The sequence below is a fragment of the Impatiens glandulifera genome, chromosome 7 (genome assembly GCF_907164915.1).
Source record: "Impatiens glandulifera chromosome 7, dImpGla2.1, whole genome shotgun sequence".
Lineage (NCBI taxonomy): Eukaryota > Viridiplantae > Streptophyta > Magnoliopsida > Ericales > Balsaminaceae > Impatiens > Impatiens glandulifera.
In genome coordinates, this window is record NC_061868.1 from 9,105,560 (window position 1) to 9,129,856 (window position 24,297).

Sequence of the window (24,297 nt, forward strand, 5' to 3'; positions counted from 1 at the left end):
TGCGGTGAAGGTGGATCGAACACCTGACCTTCAGATCTTCAGTCTGACGCTCTCCCAACTGAGCTATCCCCGCTTATATTTATACATTTAATATGTATATGTATAACAAAATATGGTATTTTTTGATAATTTTTTTTTTTATGCTAATAACGTTAACTTCAATTATGCTACAAAATCCATAGTGGAGTGAATATGACGAATTAATCTAAGCCTTTCTGATTTTTAATTTTGTATGTCTAATATTATATATATATATTATAGCATTTATAAAATCGTTTTCATCTTAACTAGAAAAAAAATGTCATTAAATAGAGACCGGTAGTTGAGGTTTTTAATTTCTAAGCGTTTGAAAGAAAGAAAGTAGTTAGGATCATCATTAAATTAAATCACATTTTCAATGAATCTAATTGAGAAGAGAATAAAAAGATAATATCAGATCAAATGAAAGAAGATAAGTAATGTATTTTGGGCTAATTGGTTTTATGTTTCGGATTTTTATAGCCCGAATAATACTATAGTTAGTGGGTCGTTTGTTGCTTGTACCCTTCGATTGTGTTGGTGATCTTTTCTTGAGTATGTGTTCTTCCCTCACTTAGCAACAAATGAGATGAAATAATTGAATCTCGAGTTATTTTTTATTTTTTCAATAAAAAATTACTCGAGATATGGAGGACCACTTACATATGTGCATCCTTTCATGATTTGTATGAATTTCTCACTATTTCAGTCATATATTTATAGGGTCTATTTTTACTTTGCAATATCTTTTTTGGCGTTGTTTATCAACCCTCGGTTAAAGATAATTTTAACTACCCCTCAGAATATTTGGTAGATATTTTTTCAATACCATTTTATTTGTTCGTTCAACTTGATCTACTTCAACACCCAATATTTAAAAACTCAAATGAGTATGTCTTTTAAGGAACCCTCAACCTATTGTTTGATGATTTGATTTTTTAATTGGGGGTTTTATTTTTATAAATTGTTTATAATTTGTTATCTAGATATTAATTTTTTATTTTAATTTATTTATAGATGTTATTTTAGATTATTTATTAATTAATTTTTTTATGTGTAATTCATTTATATTTGAATTTAATTAGAATAATTCCTTATAAAAAAATATTTATAATGTTACTTAGAGTATTTGATGTAGTTTATACGAAAAAATTTATTAACTCATATATTTCATTTTAAGTATAATTTAATTAATCAATCAAAATATTAAAATATTTATTAAATTTCTTCTAAAAAATGAATATCAAACAAGCCCTTAGTGTATGAATGTTACAAAACATTTATACAAACATTATATATTGATGAAAAAATAAATCCATTACAAATTCAGTACAGATATAAGAAATTTGTGAATACTAACATGTATCCTGTGTATTTGTACGAGTAATAATATAAAAAGGCATGAAAAAAAATATTACGGTAAAAATTTTATAGGCGGGTCAACCCACAATCCGACCCAAGTATCCATTTACTCTCAAATATATCCAAATTAACCACATCTCTCGACCCGACAATCTGGACACTTTAAAAATTAAGCATTATTATATATATATAGATTAGTTAGTTAAAAAGTTGAACTTATATGGTTAAAATGTCACGCGTTTATCAAATTTTAGGTTGAATTTAAAATATAAAGTGTTATTAGCCTAGTTGGTTAAAAGGTTTTACTTGTTTTGTTAGGTTGCAAGTTCGAACTATACCTATAGCCAACCCAAAATCCGACCCAAGTATCCATTTACTCTCACATATATCCAAATTAACCACAGCTCTCGACCCGGCAATCCGGACACTTTAAAAATTAATCATCATTATATATATATATATATATATATATTAGTTATTTAAAAAGTTGAACTTATATTGTTAAAATGTCACGCGTTTATCAAATTTTGGGTTAAATTTAAAATATAAAGTGTTATTAAGCTAGTTGGTTAAAAGGTCATACTTGTTTTTGTTAGATTGCAAGTTCGAACCATACCTATAGCATTTTTAATTTTATTTTTAACCGTTTTAAGTTTGTGGGAGGGTCAACCCACAATCCGACCCAAGTATTAATTTACTCTCACATATATCCAAATTAACCACAGGTCTCGACTCGGCAATCCAGACACTTTAAAAATTAAGTATCATTATATATAGAGAGATATAGAGATATATATAGAGAGATACGAAAGAAAGAAAGTGAATATAAATCAATTATTAATTTACAGAAATAACATTTATAATTAATTAATTGCAAAATATATACTTATAATAATAAACAATAGTAGGAATAAGATCTTTAATTGCATTGCAGGCTTCAAGCTCTTGGTGATTCCATCATGATGCTTTGTATCACATTATTAACTGCAATCGATACAATGTCTGACCAATTTCTGTTTATAATTAAGGTTCAACAACAAGAGTTTTTTAATTAGAAAAAAAAAACACAATAATGTAAAATAGTTTAATTATATATAATATTAATGTAAATTAATTAAACATTATCACGTATTCTTTAGTTCGTATAAAACATAAGACTTGCAACTTAGGTAATTCAAATGACAAAACATCTAATAAGATCAAAATTTCAAGTTAAATTCTCATTATTATTTTGTTTTGAGAATATGTTTTTATTTTGTTGGGTTTAAAGCAATAAAATAGTTATTTAAACTCACCCTTTTTGGGAATCAAAGGCGAGACCAACGCTACACTTAGCCTCCTCAAGTGCGATCTCAAACCTCGCCTTTTCCGCACATGACCACTTCTTATACTCCGCCAATCTTAACTCAGATGGTTTTACATCGCAAAATATCGGAATAATTTTCTTCTTATGTTCCATCATTAACGCCAATTCGTGCAAACAATAATAGGAATCACAATACCTTGGAGAGAATACGGCTACACCAACCCTACAACCTTGGATGGCTTCATCGATTCTCGAAACCAACTTATCTCCCGGTTTCATAGTTTTCTTGTCCAAGAAAGGCCTAAGTCTCATGATCACGAGTTCGTCATATAATAGAGAGGCTATTGTTTTTTTTGTGTCGGCTCCCCGGTGGTTAATAAAAACATCGTAAGGCTGGACAGTTTTGGTGCCTTTAGAGGCTAGTATCGGTATTTTGATCAGGTTTCCAAGGGTAAGGAATTTCGTGGCTAGTTGTGAACTTTGCATGATTCTTTTATGTTTGTTGATTCATTTGCATGTAAAAGTTAGATGTAAAAGAATAAATGCTTAATTTATACCTATTAATTTTTTTTTAACAAAAATATGAGATTTAACAGCCCTTCAAGCAAGTTAAAAGGAAACCTCTAAGAGCTAGGAAGCTAAAATCTCTTTTTTCGGGTGGAGTGCGATCCACGGTGGTATTCTGACTGATGATAGATGTATGTGTAATGGTCTTATATTAATTAGTTGATGTCGTCTGTGTCTGAAGGATGTGGAGACGAACCCTCATCTCTTTTTACATTGTAAGGTGCCGCTAGTATTTGGAGTATTACAAGTATTCACTAGGTTATGCCGGAAACCATTAGTGCGTATTAAACGTGGATTGAGGCAATTAGATTTGGGGGCTTGAAATAATGGGGTTATATCCCCATTATTTTTTGGTAGGTAATTTGGTTGTAGAGAGAAATCGTAGAACCTTCAACAATCACAAATCATCATTGTTAATCATTCACAATACTATCATCCTAACATTATATGAGGTTCGATGTGGGAAGCCGACAAATTCAGTCGGAGAGCTCATTGTCTTTTTAGAAGATCTTCGTACACGTTAATTTTGTATTATTTGTGTGATTTTTTTTACAAATGTAATATTTTTGTCATTGTGCTTCAACTATTATCAATTTCATAATATAATTGCATAGATCATTTAAAAAAAATATATAATTCTAATAATTAAATCACTTTAATTATCAATTAAAATATTAAAAAATAAAATATTTTTGTAATTAAATTTAAATTTTAAATATATATAAAAAAACATTTTGATAATTCATTTTACAAAAATTCCAAATAATTATTTTTTTTCTTTTATCAAACAATATTTTCTTAAATCTTATAAAAATCCTAACAAACCCAAAATCAAACAAGTCCCATACTTCAACTTTGCAACTAAATAACTTTGACTGAAAAAAATGAAAGTAATAAATATATATAAATAACTAAATATCTTTCAAAATTTTATAGAATTGTATTTGTTTTAAATTTATTTTTAGTTAACAAACCAAACGGAACTTCAATAAATCTCAATAAAAAAATAAAATCAATGTTGATGACCAATAACTAGGAAAAACAGTTTGAATAGTAATATGTGGTCATAGCACTTGTTGACTAATGGCCAATTAAGAACAACCATTATCGACTATCATAAACATTTAAATTACAATTAATTTTCAGTTATGTTTATCAAATATATATAAGTAAATTTATATGCTATTATTTAATTTTTTTAAATTGGATTTTTTTTAAATTAACTAATTATCAATAGGGTGAAAAAATATTAATTGAAAATTTTATTTTAAATCATAAGTTATTATAATTTTATTTTTTTATAAATTGAAATGTATTTTGATTAGTAGACAAAAATTAGATGTTGACCAAATAGCCACAAAACTTAGATTAAGGAAGAATCATTCTTTTTATATACGGTTAATTTTTAAATAATTTAAATTTTGAATAATATAAAAAAAATTAATTTTATTTTAATAAAATTGAAATAATTTATATACAGAAAATTAGGTGTGGAAAAATTACTTATTTTATGGTTATATAGAAAATACCATATCATGAAATAAATATCGATACTCAAAATTATTGATATAGTAAAATATGAAATTTTTAAAATTTAATAGACTAATATATACTGAAATATGAAAATAATACATACCTATAAAGAATAATGATATGGGGAGTTAAAGCTAAATTTTAGTTTAAAAGTAATAATAGGAAGAATAAATAAATTAAATAATAAAATATATATTTAAAATATATAATATATTTTTCAGAATAATAAAATTAAGAATTAATAAATCAAATAATAAAATATATATTATATTTGATAAATATATACATAAAAAAAATAAAAATATATATATTATTATTGTTATTTTTAATTCAATTAATTATTTTTCTCATCTATTAATTTATATATATATATATATATATAAATTAATTAATTAATTAACTGAGTGAAATAAATAAATGTATGTTTTAAAATTTTATATTATATTTAATATATATATATATATATATATAAATTAATTAACTTAGTGGAATAAATAAATGTATGTTTTAAAAATTTATATTTTATATATATATATATATATATATATATGAGAAATGATTCGAAAGAGAATTTGAGGAAGGGAATTGAGCAGGGAATATGATGTGGCACAATTTGATTAGGCAAAAATATAACAAAATTTTTCTCTCTTCTCTCTCCTCACATTTTATCCTTTTAACGTGTGTATCGGATTACACGTTACAATACTGGGATCTAGAGTGGCTCGAGTTTAGATGCTAAGCATCTTTTTAAAATAAAAACTTTTATTTTTAAAGATTTTGACATACCTATACTTTAGTGCTTTTCAAATTAACTATGTAAAAATAAATAATTTTATTCAAATTTTAATAACATAGGTCGGGTTTTGTTATAGCCAAATGATAATTTGACTAAACTCAGTTTAAATCAATCAAACATAATTATTTTAATAATATTATTTATTTGAAAACAGAATAACCAAATGATTTTAGAAAAATTAGTAAAATGTATATGTATAAACGTACTTTATAATAGGCCTGTAAGCGGTTCGGTTCGGTTCGGGCGGTTTATAGACCGAAATGTATAACTGAACCGTTGGCGTCGGTTTTCCTAAATCACAAATCGTCGGTTTCGGTATACTAGTCGGTTCGGTATGATCAGTTTGACAGTCGGTTCGGTATGATCGGTTTGACAGTCGGTTCGGTCGGTTTATTCGGTTTGGTCGATTTTAGAAATTAATTAAACAAATAGCTAAATTTAACCAAATTAACTTTATTAATCTAATTTAAAATCATAAAAAAATATAAATAATTAATTATACTTAAAAAAAATACGGAAAAAATCTATAACAAATAACAAAAAACATCTCATAAAACAAATTCTCAAAACTGATCATACTAATATATATAATAATATTAATATTAATATATATAATAATGTTATAATAGTAGACCGTTTTCTCTCCTTCAGAAACTTCCTCACTTTAATTTCTTCTTCAACCCCTAATTTTTTAACCTAAAGACATTGAAATCCAGTCTCACATATTAGATTCGGAGATTTTTTTCATTCATAGAGTCTAAAAATGTATTAAAATGGAGAAACATCTAATGATGGAATTATAGATGAAGGAAGCTGACGAAGAGGCATCTTCATTCCCCAGGCTCCATTTAAGCTTAAATACAACTGATCTGTTTGGTCGGTCGGTGGAACGGTTCCACAATCAAAGAACCGATGCACCGAACCGGATGGGTTCGGTTTCATGCTATTTTGGACCTTCGGTTTCTCGGTTTGATCGGTTCGGTTTGGATCCGGTTTGGTTAGCTCCGGTTCGGTCGGTTCATAGCGGTTTGGTCGGTTTGCTTACAGGCCTACTTTATAACAGAGTTTCCATAAGGGTTCGTTATTTGCTTATGCTCGGAAAATGGGTTTCGCACTATGTCCTCAGGGCCCGTCAAAGACAGTTTTATTTTTTTAAACGTCTAGTTATCAAAAATATTTATTTATAACATTTATATTCTTTAATTAGTAGTTTGGGTCCTAAACAAGGATTGGTTTAAATTACGTAAATAATTGTACAAAATTATTTAAAAGTGCGTACACACGATTGCGTTAATATAAGACTGAGTATAAAACCTCGGAAATATCATAAACGTATTAGAATTTTAAAATAAATTCCAAACGAGGCCTATTAGTCAAAATATTTGTCTAGGAAATATTCCAAAAATATTTAAAAAAAATATTTTCTGACCTTTCGGGATTATTTGAAAATGGATTGGGGTTTCAAAATTACAAAAATAATTTTGATTTTGAAAAGTGGAACCAAACAGGCCTTAGGACCAGAGTCTTAGGGCTTGGGTCCGTTTTGCCGGTTTGGGTTCGGATGGGCTCGGTCTAGACTGAGGGTGGTATGTATTAGGGCTCGGGATACTCGGTCAAAACATAAGAGGCTTCGACCTTGTGGTTCAAGAGGCTCTATCCTGAACTCAGATTGTTCGGTCCTAGGTCTAGGAGTCTCGGTCCCGGGTCTAGATTTTTTGGTCGTGGAACTTAGGAGTCTCGGTCCCAGGTTAGACATCTCAGTCATATGTGAGAATTCTCGGTCAAATTTCTCGGTCATTGCTCAAGAACTTCGGTCTTAGGGCTCGGTCCTAACTTAAGAACACCGGTCCTAGGGCCTGGTCCTAACTCAAGAATACCGGTCCTTGGTCTTGGTCCTTGGTCTCGATCAGGAACGAGTGTTATTCATTTGGTATGAAGATTGCAGGTTTGTATCTTTTGATACAGATCATGAAAACATGATTTATAAGTTGCAAACAACTCATATGGATGTAAAGATCATAACCCCTAACCCTAAACTCGATCAATCGAGCTCATCAACGATCAATTTCTCAACCCGATTTATAGGGCAAGATTTGAGAACTTTTTATTTAGGCTATAGCATGGCCTAAATCTTGCTCTAATAGCTTTGAAATGATGTTTATAGTCGAACACAACTAAAACAAGAACATCAATCAAGCTCTGTAACAACTTTTAGAACTGAAATTCAAACTCATTTTTTTTAGTTGGATCAAACATTATCGGGATGTTTGTTTTATGATTTGAAAATTATCCTAACATGTTCACAAACATGTTTGACAGCTAATTGAATCAAAATTCAAGCTTAAAAGCTCAAGAAAATGAAATTCAAATTTTTTAGATTTTCAAATCAAATTTGAGTTTTTTCAATTTAGGTTAAATTGATGAAATCTCTTTTGATAGAAAGCTTAGAAAACATTTAAGGATTGATTTCAACTAAAGAAAACACAAAATTGAGCCCTAAATAAGATCAACCTGATCGAACTTGGAAAAATCCAATTTTGAATACTAGCTTAAATCATAGTAGATCTGGAAGCTTACTTGTGATAGGAGAACACTCCAATGTGTAGGAACCTTTCCCAAGTCCCAAAGCCTAGATCACCATAACAAATTTGGATTTCTTCACTATTCTTTGAATTTGGCTATAATGTTTGGATTATGTTCGATGGATTGGAAGAATAACATCTAGAGATTATTTATACCCGAGCTAGGTCAGTTTCATAGTCGAATTCAACTTCATTTTTTCTTCTGAAGTTCTTCTTCTTCGTTTCTATTTTGCCTTTGTAGCGTAGCTCTTGGATATGTTTTGAATTCAAACCTTAGGGTAATGATGGCGAGTAAGAGACATGCACGTTGGCGAAAGAATAAATGGTGAGGGATAAGGTTGAGAAATAGAAGAGATAGGATTTCTAGAAGGATCACCGACGTCGATCACGAGCCTCCAGCGTTCGCCTTGTCGATCGGGAAAGACGAACAAAACGAGTGATTTATTATTGTTAGGTAAATGATATATACGAGTGATTTATGTTTTATTTATTTCATTATCCATGTTATGTTATTTTTTGTTTTTTTGTTTTTCTTTCAATTTTTTAACTTGTTCTTTTAGTTTTCCACATTTTGTTTTATAAATTTTAGTTTAATCTTAAATTATAATCTTATTATAGTTTATTATCAAATATTTTTTATTATTGTTAAACAAAAATAATAATTAATATTATTCTTTAACAAAAAAAATGTAAATAAGTTACTATTTTAAACAAAATTATTGAATTAATATTAAAGATAATTAGACTCGAATAAGATAGTTCAAGTAAGTGATAAGAATGTTTTTAAGAAAATAAAATTCACAAACTTAAAACGATTTAAATTAAAGTTAAAGTTATAAATATGAGGTATTATTAGGGGTGAGAAATATTAACGATATTATAGGTATATCAAAAATATTGTACCGCAATATATCAAAAATATCAATTTTAAAATAAGGTATGGTATCGATACTAAAATTATTTGTACGATAAAGATATGAAATTTTTAAAATTTTAGTATATCTAGATATACCGAAATAATATTTATAATTTAATTATAGAAATATAATTTTTAAAAATCAAATCAAAATATAATTATTATTTATGACATTTCTAAATGATAAGATTGAAAAAATATTCAACCAAACTTTCAATCTCTTGGAGTAGTGGAAATGAGTGAAACTAAGCACACAATCTTTTCAATTATTGTCAATAATATTTTTGTAATCTCATCATTAACGATTGCTAGTGAGTCTGTTTTTAGCTTGAGTAAAATGATAATAGATCTTTTTATGAGCAATTTGAGTCTTAAAATAATGGAGGAATTGGTGTGCACAAATGATTGGCTAGCTAAAATTAAGGAGATGAATTCAATTTTGGAAAACTTGAATTGTTTAATAAAAATGAACAAATTAAAAAGAGTGAGAGATTTTTATTAATTAAGTCTAAATTAAATAATATTTATTATATTTAACATGAATTATATTATCAATTTATAAAAAAAAACAATTACATATAAAAAAAAATAAAAAAATCTGACGCTTCCTCTCTAATATTCAATTTAGTCTAACTTAAAGACTATAATTATGTTTATTTTTTATAATTTTAATTTTTTTAACTAAATTGAACTTTAACCTTTATTAGTTTTCAAAAATGTTAAATTTTAAAAAGAATATTTTATTTTATGATAAATTTTTTTAATTTTTAATTTTGTGTAACATTTATGTAGTAACTATACTAAATTGGTTTCTTTTATTTAAGTTATTATGTTTTTTTAGATATAAAATGTATAATATCGATACCGTATCGAAATTAAGGTATAGCATCAAGGTATACCGAAATTAAGGTAAAGTAAATATATAAATTTTTTTATACCGAAATTTTCCATAAGGTATAAATAAAAAAATATTAAGGTATACCGTATCGACCCAGACCTAAGTATATAATGCTAAATTTTTACATTTAAGAAAAAGTTAATAATATTAATTATCAAGAATAATTAATAATTTCCCCTAAATTTTGACTTAATTCTCAATTCATATTACATTTAGAGTGATAGTATTTGATTTTATCAAATAATATAACTATATTTGTAAAAATTAATTACGTTAGTTAAAAATATTTTTCAAAATTTTAATTCATTTATAGAGTATAGGAACAAATGATTTTGAAAAATGACTAAGAAAAAATCTACATCATACTTTAGTAGTTGTTTATTAATGGTGTGTTTTTAAGTTTTTCTTACTAAAAAATCACATCTAACATCTTATATCTTTTCAAATACTTAATAATTAAAATTTTCAATTAAAATAATTTTATTTTACTTTATAAAATTTAAATTTTGGAAAATAAAATAATAAAATATATTTAAATTTAAAATATATAAATAATGTTAACTTTTGAAATTAGTGAAAGATGTTTTCAGACTTATTTGAAAGTATATTCATCACAATACCAAATTTGTTACAAATCATTATATATATGTTTTCAACAAATAAAAACACATAAAAGATCTCATAAAACAACTATAAAACGATAAAAGTTCTCGTATCAAGCTTTTCAATTTCAAATGCATCAAGATCAACTCAGTTAAACTCATTATCAATTAATCCTTAGAAATCCTCAAGCAAATTAACCTAGCTAGCATGCAAATTTTGACCATGGCGTCCACCTAGTAACTGCACCAATATCTATATCTTTAGTATTATTCAACCTACGTTCCTTCTTGTATTTTGTGAATGTGGCTAAGACATCGTCGTAATCTGGAAGCTTCGGATGAACATAGCTCAAACGCGACTTTTCATCTTCCTCGCCTCCTTTGTCACTATTACTAGCAACAACGACCACTTTCTCGTGATCAATAATAGATTTATCCTTCAACTCAATGAAACTTTCTTCATTATTACCAACAATAACCACTTTCTCGTGATCAATATTAGATTCATCTTTCCACTCAATGAATTTTTCTTCACACAATCCCTTATACATTGATGCTCTAATATTATTTGCTTCATGATTTCCCTTGCTATTGGAATTGGCTCCGGTTTCCTCCAAAGACAGCACATTGTCACAAGAATCTCGGAGAGGTGTTACTAGGTTTGATGATCGAGCTTGAAGAGAAAACTTCGACTTCATCCTTCTAAACACTTCATGGAATAATGAAAGTTTTGTGACAACTAATTGGTCATTCTTGTCTTGAATGATTGAAACTTGTTTGGAATGAAGCTCGTTAGCTTGGTTGGCGATTGTTCTTGTAGAAGAATCGTCTTCCTAGAGAAAATGAACAAATAATATTCAAGATTAGTATTAATTATGTAGTAAGTTGAGATAATTGAAAGAAAAAAAGTCTCCAAAACATTTAAGGATGATTTTTATGTAGTTTCAAATTCAGATCTAGACTCAAAAAAATGTTTTTAAATTGGTATTTCTTTTTCAAATATTCAATGCATTTGATCCTTATGAAGGAAAATATGAACTAAGGGTTTCTATTCATCTAGGTTAAATAATATAATTGGAATAAAACCTACCTCGTAGACATTTTCCTTATCAACTTCAAACATGCCGATTTTAATTGAGTACTCTTTAGAGATTTCCGAAAGCAATCGTAGCTTCACATCATCCGATACACATCTCTTGCATAATTTATGTTTTATGTTACAATTAACAAAGTTTCCCGTTAACCTTCCAAAATCATTATCGAACCACTGAGCGAACAAGTCTCGCATTATTCTCAACTCTGCCAATTCGCCGCAAAACGATGCAGCCAACAAAATGCTGGACACCGCCTCATGAATCTCGAGACTGAGGTCATCCACTTGGCGAGCAAACTTGCTAAGGTTGTTCCGAATTTTAACGAGGTAATCATTGAGTTCAATATAGACCAATAACATGCCCTCATCATGGTGTAACTTTTCAACCTAGATTAAATTGTTTGCAACAAATTAAACATAAATTATTAAGATAAAATAAAAAAAATTATTTTTACCCTAACAAAAGCTTTGTGAAGATTATGATTGTGGCGGATGAGTTGCGCAATGTCTGCACGCGACTGTCTTATAATGCATTTCAATCGGTTCGTATGGAGAAGAAGTTGTTGTCGAGCTCGGTTGATTGATCTTTTACTATAAATAAGACAAACATAAGATGTTTTTGACAAGATGAACAAAATAAATAATTGACAATTATTCAAAATGCTTCATAAACAAAGTTTAATACTAAACTAATGAAAGATGAAATTTTTTATTTTAAGTAGAGAAAGAGAGTTACCATTTATTCATCCATCTTGAATCTTTGATCCATTGAAACAATGTTTTATGAATCTTCAACTCCATGATCATATTATCTTTCATTGGTCTTAATTCAGCCATGGAAGAAGAGTTCATTTTTGAATGAAGATAATAATAATAATAATAAAACTCGGGATATTTATTACATATTTACTATTTATAAAAGTAACTCGGATCATTGAACTACATCTTTTGTTACCATGTTTAGAGATTTATATACATATTTACTATTTAACAAATTCTTTTACCTTTGATTAATTGATTATTACCTTACATTTAAATTAGTAAATATACAGTTTTGATCCCCAAGAATAATTAATTGATCATATAATTTCAATACCAATTGACTTAATTATGAGTTATGTACTGCTATGTAAGAATAATTGAGTAAGAGACCATAGTTTTTTTTTTTAACTATAGTTAAAAAAATATATATTATATAAATAAAATTATAATAAAATCTTACAAAATGTAAAAGTAAAAATAAACTTACTTATACTAATATGATTATAATTAAAAGAAAAATAAATGTCATTTTTTAGATTTTATATTTTTAACTTATTAATTTATTTTAATATATTTTTTCAATTATAATAAAATAAAACATTTTAATTAATTGAATACATGGTAAGGTCAAAATGTGTTAATAGGTTGAAGAAAGTTTTAAATATGTAATAATATTTTAAATGGATTAATAAAATATTAAATGTAGGGTAAAAAAATATCGAAAATACAGTACTACAAAATATCAAAGATATGGATTTTTTTAGTATGTCGAATAAATGTAAGACAGGGTATCGATACTAAAATTATTGGTATCGTAAAGATACGAAATTTTTAAAATTTTGGTATATATATCGAAATAATATTTATAAATTATATATATATATATAATATTTATAAGAAAATAAATAATAACTAATAAAATTAATATTTTCATTTTCATTTAAAAATTATATTCACTCTATATATGAATTATTTAGCAATATCAAACATTCATTAATAAATTAACCAATTTTAATAAATTTATTTTTTCTTCGAATATATTTGAGACTTAACTTATAAGTTATTTATTTTGTCTCTCTACCTAACATTTTTTTTAAACAGATTTAATTTTAATTCAATTATATAAATATAATTTTTGAAAATTAAATTAAAATTAAATTATATTAAAATAATATTTAATATATGTAATATCTAGACAGATGTATAATACAAAATTAAGATGCAGTATATATGAAATTTCTTATAGCAAATTTTTAATAAGGTATATATAATAATGTATCCAAACATATTAAATGACTCAAATACATGTTAATAGGTTAAAATGTGTGAGATGACTCCACACATATTTTAAAAAAAATATCGAAATCATATTAAACGAATCAAATATCGTATTAATCAAATCAAACAATAAAAAACATTTTAAATTGGTAAAATCGTATTAAGAGCATAAACACACAAAATAAGATTTATAAAAAAATATGACACACAAAATAAGATTTGTAAAAAAAAATGGATTATTCTCCTCATAATCTTAAATCCATACTCGATTCAATTCATGTTCACCTATAAGTTTGACTATAGTTATATCATTAATAAAATAAAATATCAAATCTAAATAAGATATGGCTGTGAAGTGAGAGAAGTTTTATTATTATTATTTTTAAAGAAACGTATATGGACAGTTAGAAAGAGGCTTGTCATTGCTCTATATTTTAATGAAAATTTTATTTTATTTTTGTTTCCTTTTTTTAGTTTATTAAAAGTCATCATAAGACCTTGTAAGTATACTCACTCTAAAAAGAAGGGAATAATTTAGTCATTATTCACGAATGGACAATTTTATGGAAAAAATAATATTTTGATATAGAAAGATACATAATTCAAAAAAAAAATGGTAATGGTTTAAGATTGGATTTAAACCCAAATATGTACAAGGTTTTTATTTTTAATCAAGTTTATTTTTAATAGGTTTTTATTGTTTAATTTTAATATTGTGTCATGTTTTGAGATCACCTTGTGACATTAATTTAACTAACATGTATCCCGTGTATTTGTACGATTAATAATATAAAAAACCGTAAAAAAATATTACGGTAAAAAATTTATGGGCGGGTCAACTTATAATCCGACCCAAGTATCCATTTACTCTCACATATTTCCAAATTAACCAGAGTTCTCGACCCGGCAATCCGAACATTTTAAAAATTAAGCAACATTGTATATATATAGATAGGGATTCATAGACAAAAACCCAAATGACTTTTATATGATTCAATTAGACTATTTGATGTGTTTTTTTTAAAAAATAATTTATTATTCAACTTTTTTATAAGTAATTGATTATTTGATTATGTAAACCCTAAAAAGTAAAAACAAAGGAAAGTGAAAAGGGACACGGATATGCATCATCTTTTACGCGGAGGTTGAAAATCACCATTTTGGGCGTCAGTTGGCGGCAAGTATAGCCATTTTCTCTCACTACAGCTAAGTTGATTTGATACGCTTAGTCAACTCTGAACTAGATTATTATAAGTGATTCACCGCATTCATCTGAAGATCCAGATCTGAGTTTAGAGAGTTTCGCTCGCACTTGTTTCAATGGCATCAAAGCTTTTGCTCTTCATAATCTTCCTATTCGATGTCGCCGCTTTTGGATTGGCCATTGCTGCTGAACGGAGGAGAAGCAGTGTAAGTACAATGAAATGTTGTCTATTCAGTTCTCAATAGTTGCTTGATACTCTTTCTTTCTTGTTTGTTAGATTGATATAGCCTCGCATCGAACCTTCTGTGTTTGAATTACATATATCAATTTGTATCAGTGATCTGTGGTTATTAGTAGCTTTCTTGATCGAATTTGACTTCTAGGAATGCAGTTATGATCATTTGGACTTGAGAACTATGTCCTGCACATGGAATTAGGGTTCATTCTACCTAGATTACTTTACACACTTGTAGATGGACTCACACATATGCTACAATTAGAGCAGAAGTACCAAATCCCTTGGGATCAATCTATGAAGTATGAACTTCTTGGAACTGTATTTTGATAGCAATAGTTGAGAAATGACACAATCAAGACAAAAATTGGAAATGTATAATAGATTTCATGGAACAATAGTTCAAATAAACCCTAAATTACAATTCTTGATTTATATCATGTCACAAAGACTGAAACACCATAGGCTTTTTGATTAGGGTTATTCATCAATCCCCTCATGAATCTCATCATTCAAATTATCTGTTAAAATATCCTTTATTTTCTAAACTATATTTAAAAGGTCAATTTGGTTACACAAGGTCATAGTTTCTCTGTGTATATAAGCCACATCCCTTAGCCTTAGGAGATACATGATTCATACTCAACAGAAAGAACTAGGGTCAAGCGGTTAAGTGAAGTTCGACATTATAGCAAAATCACACGCATTTTCGAAAACAAAACCGCAATTTCTGTGTTTAATTCCCCAAAATGAAATTGATTCTGTTTGTTGGCTGGAATTGGGGATTTCAACCTCCATCTTGACCCTACTAATACAAAATGCCAGAAAAGTTGTTATTGTGATTTGTGATTCTTGTTAGTCCATAACAATGTATTTCTTTCTCAGGCTTACATTAAAAAAGACAGTGAACTAAACTACCAATATTGTGTGTACAATTCGGACATTTCAACTGCGTATGGTATAGGAGCATTGTTTCTACTCTTTGCCAGTCAAGTTCTTATAATGATCGCCAGCAAATGTTTCTGTTGTGGAAGGGCTCTGAAACCTACAGGTTCTAGGGCATGGGCTGTCATTCTCTTCATAATCTGCTGGTAAATATGTTTCTTTTTCTTTACATATAACTTCCCTATGGACCATGGTCATCTCGGAGATAACATGTTTTTGTTTCAGGGTATTTTTCATAATCGCGGAGTTGTGTTTGTTGGCGGGTTCAGTTAGAAATGCTTATCATACAAAATACAGAACCTTTTTTGTAAATGATCCACCTTCATGTGAGATGTTGAGAAAGGGAGTATTTGCAGCAGGGGCAGCGTTTGTGTTCTTGACGTTTGTGTTCTCCGAGCTTTACTATGTATGCTTGTCGAAGGCTAGAGGATCCAATCAATCGTATGGTGGTGGAGAAGCAGGTATTGGTTTGGCAGCATATTAATGATTTTTAGATTTAGTAATTGTGGTTTGAACATTATAGAATCTTTCATTACATATTAAGCATTTGGAATTGTTCTTCATATATGTACCCCTTAATAAATACACTTGTATTCTATGCATATAATCGGATTTGGTCATTGTAGGCTTGTAGCAATCATATTGTCATTTGAGAACTTTTTTTTGTTTATTCAGATAAGTAGATGTTTAAAAATTAAACTAAATAAAACAAATATTCATAAATTTATTGGGTATTACTAAAATTCAATAGGGTAGCTCAAGAATTTGAACTCTAGAGTTTTTTTTTTCAAATAGATTAAAATTTTCATTTTAGATTTGTTAAAATATATATAAGTGTATCCAACTTGACTTAAAAAAATATATTTATATTTTTAGTTTGTTGGAAATGATTCTAATTATTATCATAATTTTTTATTTATTCTATTAATCTGTTAAAATATCTCTTAACTAAATAAAAACATTTTTAAGTTAATAGTTGAGATTAGAAAAAGGGATAGATTGTATTATGATAATTTAATAATATAGCACATTAATATAGTGAATCAAGAATGATAACATAGAGTAATATTTTATTATATTTGTGACATTTGATCAGCAATTTTTTTTACACATACTATCATAATAAATTTGTATAACTAAATATGAATTTGTCTAAGTCTATTTTATATCATAATTTTTTACAATTTGTAAAGTATGTTATTATATACATAAATTATTAGTTTCTTAATTCTTTTTTGAAGTATATAAATATTCTGACTTAACCAATCATATGTAAGTTGATTATTTATATTAAATTTAGTATAATTGGTCTTTTCTTTTTCTGTTCATTTAAACACAACTTCTCTTTATTTAGAATGATTTAAACTTGAATTGAACTTGTTCTCTAAACTACCTTAATGGGGGTGATTTACTTTTCTTTTTTATATATATGAGTTTAATATCAGAATAGAAACTACACAAGAAAAAATATTGTGCAGTTTAGTGGACCAAAAGTTAAAATCTTATTCTCATTAAAAAAAAAGTTTTTAAATTGAAATGGACATGATCATGAGTTTCTATGTAAAAAAACTGATAACCGGTTTCATTTTAATCATTTAAATAATTTAGTTTTTAATTTAACTATTTTTTAATAATTTAACCGGTAAATTGATAATAATTTAATTATATATTTATAATATTTATATTCTAAACATTAAGAAAAAATGTTAGATTTAAAAAGAGGAGGGAATATAATAATAAAAATAAAAGGACGGATAGCACAGTCAACGATTTTGAAAAATATTGAGTTTGTCACTTAATTATTTTTTTTAAATTTAATTTAACATATATTTTTTCTTTTAAATGTTTGATTTATATTAAAAAATAAAAAAATTATTTCAACATAACGAAAAAGCATGACATGAAAATAACAAAAAAAAAATCAATACTTAAAAAGTTATCGAGCTCATAAATTCTCGAGAAGAACGATTAACTCTCCGACATACTCTACTGATTTTCCTGAACGAATCTCAGAAAATATCATAATAATAGTATTATGAATTATACGCATCGTATGACTATGATAACTGAAAGTTCGACGATTTATCTCTAACTGATAGTCCACCAAAGAATAATTGGGATAGTAACCCAAATATGTAGGTCTGTCATATCAACCGCATCAATCTAAACTTCTCAGTAACTCTCTAAAGACTTGACATCACCCAATGAATCTCAATAATACTCCACAAAATGCTCCAATTACTAGTCACTCCTCGACAATGCAAAAATAAGTGAGTTGCCGATTCAACTTCTTCTTGACACATACGACAACAACTAGCCATAATACAATTTTTTTTCATGCACATATCATCTGTTATAATTCTACCAAGAATAACGCTTCATCTAAAGAACGAGATCTTGGATGAAATCTTTAACTTCCAAAGTTTTTTCCAATAAAAATTATATAGAATCATCTTAGTAAACAACTTGTAGCAATGCTCCACATGGAAACTATCCATATCTTGCCAACGCATAATGTCTTGTTTACATCCTACCAAAAATAAAACTCTATTATGGGACGAAGTCTCCAAAATGTTTAATCTCCTTCTATATCTAACTCGGCTAGCGAAACCACTAGACCGATGATCAAACATGTCATTAACTATGGAATTTCTACATATATCAATGGAAACAAGTTCAGGATATGTTGTAGCTAGACTTTTGACACTATACTAAATGACGTCCCAAAATCTAATCGAAAATCATCCCCCACAATGAATCTAGACTATTCACGAAAACTTTTCCACATAGATAAATTTCCCTCTAAATACTACATCCCGCTGGATAATTAGACATTTTGGTGAATCAACTACTCCAATTATTACCATACTTACATCTGATTATCGATGCCCAAAGACTATTCGACTCCATTGCAAATCTATTACACCATTTTGATAGAAAAGTTTTATTAAAAGAAATAAGATCTCGAATATCTAGACCTCCTTGAACTTTAAAACTTTTAACTTTATCCCAAATAACTAGATGACAAAATGATGAGTTAGAAGATCCCCATAAAAATTTACACATTATTCTCTCCATTTTCACCGCCACACTCATGGGAAGAACGAATAACAACATCATATATGTGGGCATAGATGACAACACACTCTTAATGAGGACTAGTCGACCCTTTCGAGATTATTTTACTTTTCCATCTAGACAATTCACATTTTATTTTAGTGATAATCGGGTTCCAAGAGACCTTGGATCGCAATTTAGCACCTAATGACATACCAAGATATGTTGACGGAAGATCGCCAATTTTGAACCCCCAACACATTTGCCAACTTTATCATTCTTCTGTTGGAAACAGAATTTGAAAAAATATGTCTAATTTATTAAGATTAACTCGAAGACTAGAACATGCACTAAATAACCATAAAAAATCTCGAAGGTGTTTAAAATTCCTATAAGTAGCATGAACCATGTAAAGTGTGTCATCAGTGAAAAACAAATGTGATATGGCAAAAGTATATATTCTTGACCCACAACTCACTCCACAGATGAGTCCCAAGTTTTATGCGAAAGCCATCATTTTTTAGAGATTCTATAACAATGACGAACAAAAAAGGAGAGAGTGGATCACCCAAATGGATCCCTCTAGAGCTCTCGAAAAATCCTTGAGAACTTCCATTAACAATGACAAAAAACTTAATCGTCGAGAGGCAAAATTTAATCCAACCAATCCATTTCGCACCCATTCCCATTTTGTCCATTACATCAAATAAAAACTCTCAATTGACATGATCATAAGTTTTTTCGATGTCTAACTTGAGAAAAGCACATTTTCACCTCTTGAATTAGCTGAGTCAATGCACTCATTTTATATTAATACGGAATCATAGATTTGACGATCTTTGATGAACGTCATTTAATTACTAAATATGACTATCTCTAACACCCTCTACAACCTGTTGGCCAAACATTTTGCGACAATCTTATAGAATGACGAAACAAGACTAATAGACCTAAAATTTTTCACATCAATAGTTCCTGGAACTTTGCGAATGAGACATATCAAAGTAGAGTTCCAACTCTTATCAAATGATGAAAATCGATAAAAAAAATGATCAATTGCTTCCATAATTTTAGTTCTAAGGAAATGCCACGCCTTCTTAAAAAAAGCAAAAGTAAACTCATCATATCCTGACGCTTTATCACTTCCACACCCCTTAATGGCCTCCTCAACATCCTCCAACATAAAACGAGCCTCCAACATATCTTTTTTGCGTTGTGCTAATTGAATCAAAAGTTATACCATTCAATTTAGGCTTGACCTTAAATGGTTATTAAATAAACCCTTATAGAATTTGACAATACTCGTAGAGATTTCAGATTCACTATCATAAATTTCCCTCTCGTCGAGATAGAATTTATCACATTATTTCTTGCTTGCGCATTAGAGATCCAATGAAAAAACTTGGTGTTTCTATCTCCGACTCTTAATCATGTAGCTCTACTTCTCTGGCGTGCCCCAATTTCTTCTTCCTTACACATATCAAGTAACTTGTTAACAATGTGAATCCGAGAACTAACCTCCTCAGCGGAGAGTTCACGAATCTCCTCATTTCCGTCAATGACATTAATTCATTACACAAGTCATTGATTTTAGCACAAAATAAAGTACGATCTCCCACCAACCAACTTTTGAGAAGTTTACTCAGATTTCTTAAATTCACAAAGAGATTACTCGACGGAGAATCAATCGACGACTGATTCACCCACCATGATTGCACACGCGGTATAAAGTCCTCTTTGATCAACCATTTATTTTCGAATTTAAATGGTCGACATGTTCTCCATCTTTCGACGTTCTATCAAGATCGGTCGGTGATCTGAACAACTCCATAGAAGGACCTTTGAAATATATTAGAAAATCCTCAAAAGATTGAATCACTAATTAGAAATCTGTCAATACGAGAATGAACGTGACCCTCATTACCATTACTTCTCCTAAAAGTGAATTGACCATCTTCCAAAGGCAAATCGATAAGTTCAAGTTCTTTAGTTGTCTTTGAGAACTCGCTCATTATGCTACTATACATATTGACCCATTTTATTTCAAACAGAAATCTCACTTCGTTTATGTCGCCCGCAAAAACAATCGGTAAGTCTTAGAGACTAGAAACATTCTTCATCTCATTAAAAAACTCAGTTTTAAATAATGTAAGAACCGGTCCATAAACCGCAAAAATTACCTATCGGAAATTACCCTCCCGATTTCTTAATTGAACGGTAACTGAGTATCTACCAAAATTAACATCCATTTTCTCATACATATCTTCATTCCATGTAAAAAATACCACCTAACGCCCCTGTTAGATAAATTCATACCGGTTCAAATAAACCTAACTTAAACAAATTTCCCATGCAGGAACAAGGAACCGGACCGGATGAACAAAAGAAAACCAACTGAAGAAACCGAACCGGTCAAGCTACCAAACCGATCAAGTGTATTCGGAACGTGACCGCACAAAGGAAGGATCGGCCAAAGCTCAAAACCGGAACCATCAAACAGCCGATCATCCACAAGACAAGAACAACCGGAAGAAGTCCGGTTACTTTACTATCAAAAGACATTCGGCCAAGTCAAGTGGCCGACCTACACAAGAAGACACTTTGGGTATCTGTTGAGAATGATACCAAAGGAACAGACTGAATACTTCCATATCCGTGCAAGTCTGAGGAAAGACTATAGGCTGCAGAAAACAGTACTACCGGATCCTTCTACTTCGGGATAAGCCAGAAAGGAAATCTTCAAAGTACAGACAACTGTCCAAACAGACAGTGCCTACATTGAGTAAAAGACAAACCCGACAGTTTTGCCTCACAGACCAGCAGGTCTGAAACAGGATACCAGGTCTGAGATTGACCGTCAGGTCTGAGGAGACGACCGCAGGTCTGAGATACTGAATCACTGCACTTCTGATCAGCCAATCAGATTCAAGGCAGTGAAATATGACCGTTGGCATATTTCACCTATAAAAGGAGGCAGTTGCAGAAGAGTAAATGCGTGACATATAGGGGATTTAAGGGACACACAGCGGAATATAGTGGGACAAAAACATTGGGACATCAAGAGACATATATTGAGATACCGAAAGCCAAGAGCATTTACTACAAGTAATAACAGTGTGCTATTCTAGAAAGCCTAAGTGTTGAGAGCTTAAGTGTGATTACAATTTCGGTGTAAATTGTACGGGTGTTATCGAGCAGGAAATAAGTCTCGATCGGATTGTATTTGTATTCCTTAGTGAATATCCTTCTCGCGGTTTCGAGAGGAAGGGGCGACGTAGGAGTTTCTATCTCCGAACATCCATAAAATCTGTTGTGTTATTTACTTTCTGCAGGCTTCATTACATAACCGACTAACTTAACCATACCGCTCCAAACCGAATCTATACTAACCATACCGAACTTCCAGGTTACCGAAACCGACCCTCCATCTCCAAATCTCCATCATCCGAAACCGATTCCGCCTATCATACAAGCATACCGCTTCAACCTGAAAGCAAACCTCTTCCGCGCTTGAACCTAGTTCAAGGGTTTGTGACAGGTTGTGTAGTATTGAAACCCCGGTATTAATCTCTAACAGGATTAACTACCACCCTACGAGTAAGAACCGCTAACCGGTCTAACCCCCGGTCCACCAGCGGCGACCTAGATCCTAACAGCCCCTATAGAATTAAGAGCCTCCCAACCACACAACCTTCAATTACATAAATCTCTAACGATCCACTAATTCATCTTTCGAATCTTTGTCTCATTAAAACAATATATGGCACAACCAAGGGTTCTCATTAGTGACTTAATGATACCTATTTTCACACCATCATTTAATCCATAAACGTTTCAAACAATAATTTTTCTAATCATTGATAAAATCTAGTCAGAATAACCTTTCTCGACTTTGAGACATGCTTTCCTACTTGCATATAACCCTGTGGTATATATATCATTTAACTTCTTCATCAGACAATGTTGGTAGTTTTCGATGAAGAAGGACTTGGGTGAAAATTTTACGGGAGGGGTGGAATCTCGTGCACATTGGGCCACACTTCAATCTCTAATTTAAGGATCTTCTTCATTGGAGATTTGTTTTCATCCATCGTCATATTATGTGTCGAGAATTCTACTTGTATATTTTCGTTGACATCATAATCTAACTCAAAATCCACTAAATCTTCATCAGACACATCATGAATAAAAACTGATGATTAAAGAACATTAATATCAAGATAAAGTCTTTTAATATGATTGGCTTGGATTATATCCTCTACAGGGGACCAAAATTTATTTTATAAATCTTCAATCGTTTCTTTCTCGGACAGCAAATCCAAAATATGATGAGGAGTTGATGAACTCACATCTTGATATACCACCACCTACTTATTCTCCATTCTTTTGACATTTGGGTAATCATCACAACCCGAGGTGTGTGAAGACGAATACTCCATCTCATCCTCACGAGAAACTATTGAATCATTTAATATATCCTTGTCATGCTTAAATACCCTCCCAACCATATCAAATCTCCATGAATTTGTTATCTCAACAACTAATCTTTCAACATCAACAAGACAAGCCAGATAGATTCGATCGATGTAAAATGTTGTAATAATTGAATCTATTGTTAGTCCACACGAAGTCGACGCCTCCACACAAGCGGATTTGATTATGAATAAGACCCCGGAGAAAGAGACACGACAATAGGACGTTCAGGCCACACCATCACTTTATATACATGTGTCCCGTTATCAACCAAAATAGATTCAGAATAACGACTATGTAGATCAGAATGACGTACTTTAATTTTATCACAACCGTTCTTCTGTACTAATTAAGTTTCTCATCAACTATGTACTGTTTTAGTTTTTAAGTGAATCAAACTAGTCTTTATCTCTCTCACGCGCCCATACTATTATTAGAGATGAAACACCTCTGGACAAGAGCCAACAAATTCTCTCCGTTAAAAGTAACGGAATAGGTAATATCTATCTTAATAGGAAATCCACTACTCAAATCCTGATTGGTTATTTGAAATGACATGTCCAAAATTATCTTATCATTAATAATAATAATAAAAAAAATATCTAAAAAAAAAACCAACGCCTATAAAACCCTTTCTCCATCTTCATCTTCCCCAATTCATCATCTCATT

At 29.5% G+C, this 24,297-nt stretch overlaps 2 protein-coding genes and 1 non-coding gene across 3 annotated transcripts; 1 reads left to right on the forward strand and 2 right to left on the reverse strand.

The window, feature by feature from the left end:
• Positions 1–73, reverse strand: TRNAF-GAA. Its single transcript has one exon. It is a non-coding gene; the product is annotated as a tRNA-Phe (tRNA).
• A 2,244-nt stretch (positions 74–2,317) lies between these two features.
• LOC124946284 (TIR-only protein-like) lies at positions 2,318–3,172 on the reverse strand. The gene is made up of 2 exons (XM_047486849.1): positions 2,676–3,172; positions 2,318–2,393 (listed from the first exon to the last, which is right to left on the reverse strand). Exons 1-2 carry the CDS (start codon positions 3,170–3,172, stop codon positions 2,318–2,320), a joined length of 573 nt encoding a protein of 190 aa, XP_047342805.1.
• Positions 3,173–14,856: 11,684 nt separating this feature from the next.
• Positions 14,857–16,723, forward strand: LOC124945935. The gene is made up of 3 exons (XM_047486465.1): positions 14,857–15,123; positions 16,038–16,243; positions 16,323–16,723. Exons 1-3 carry the CDS (start codon positions 15,034–15,036, stop codon positions 16,579–16,581), a joined length of 555 nt encoding a protein of 184 aa, XP_047342421.1. The 5' UTR covers positions 14,857–15,033; the 3' UTR covers positions 16,582–16,723.
• Positions 16,724–24,297: the final 7,574 nt, after the last annotated feature.

Bases quoted from the DNA above. Each gene is read 5' to 3' on its own strand.
- LOC124945935 (XM_047486465.1), top strand. From the start codon at position 15,034: ATGGCATCAAAGCTTTTGCTCTTCATAATCTTCCTATTCGATGTCGCC. The intron at 15,124-16,037 runs GTAAGTACAATG...TTTCTTTCTCAG, and splicing joins CTGAACGGAGGAGAAGCAGT to GCTTACATTAAAAAAGACAG. The intron at 16,244-16,322 runs GTAAATATGTTT...TTTTTGTTTCAG, and splicing joins ATTCTCTTCATAATCTGCTG to GGTATTTTTCATAATCGCGG.
- LOC124946284 (XM_047486849.1), bottom strand. From the start codon at position 3,172: ATGCAAAGTTCACAACTAGCCACGAAATTCCTTACCCTTGGAAACCTG. The intron at 2,394-2,675 runs GTGAGTTTAAAT...AATTATAAACAG, and splicing joins GCCTTTGATTCCCAAAAAGG to AAATTGGTCAGACATTGTAT.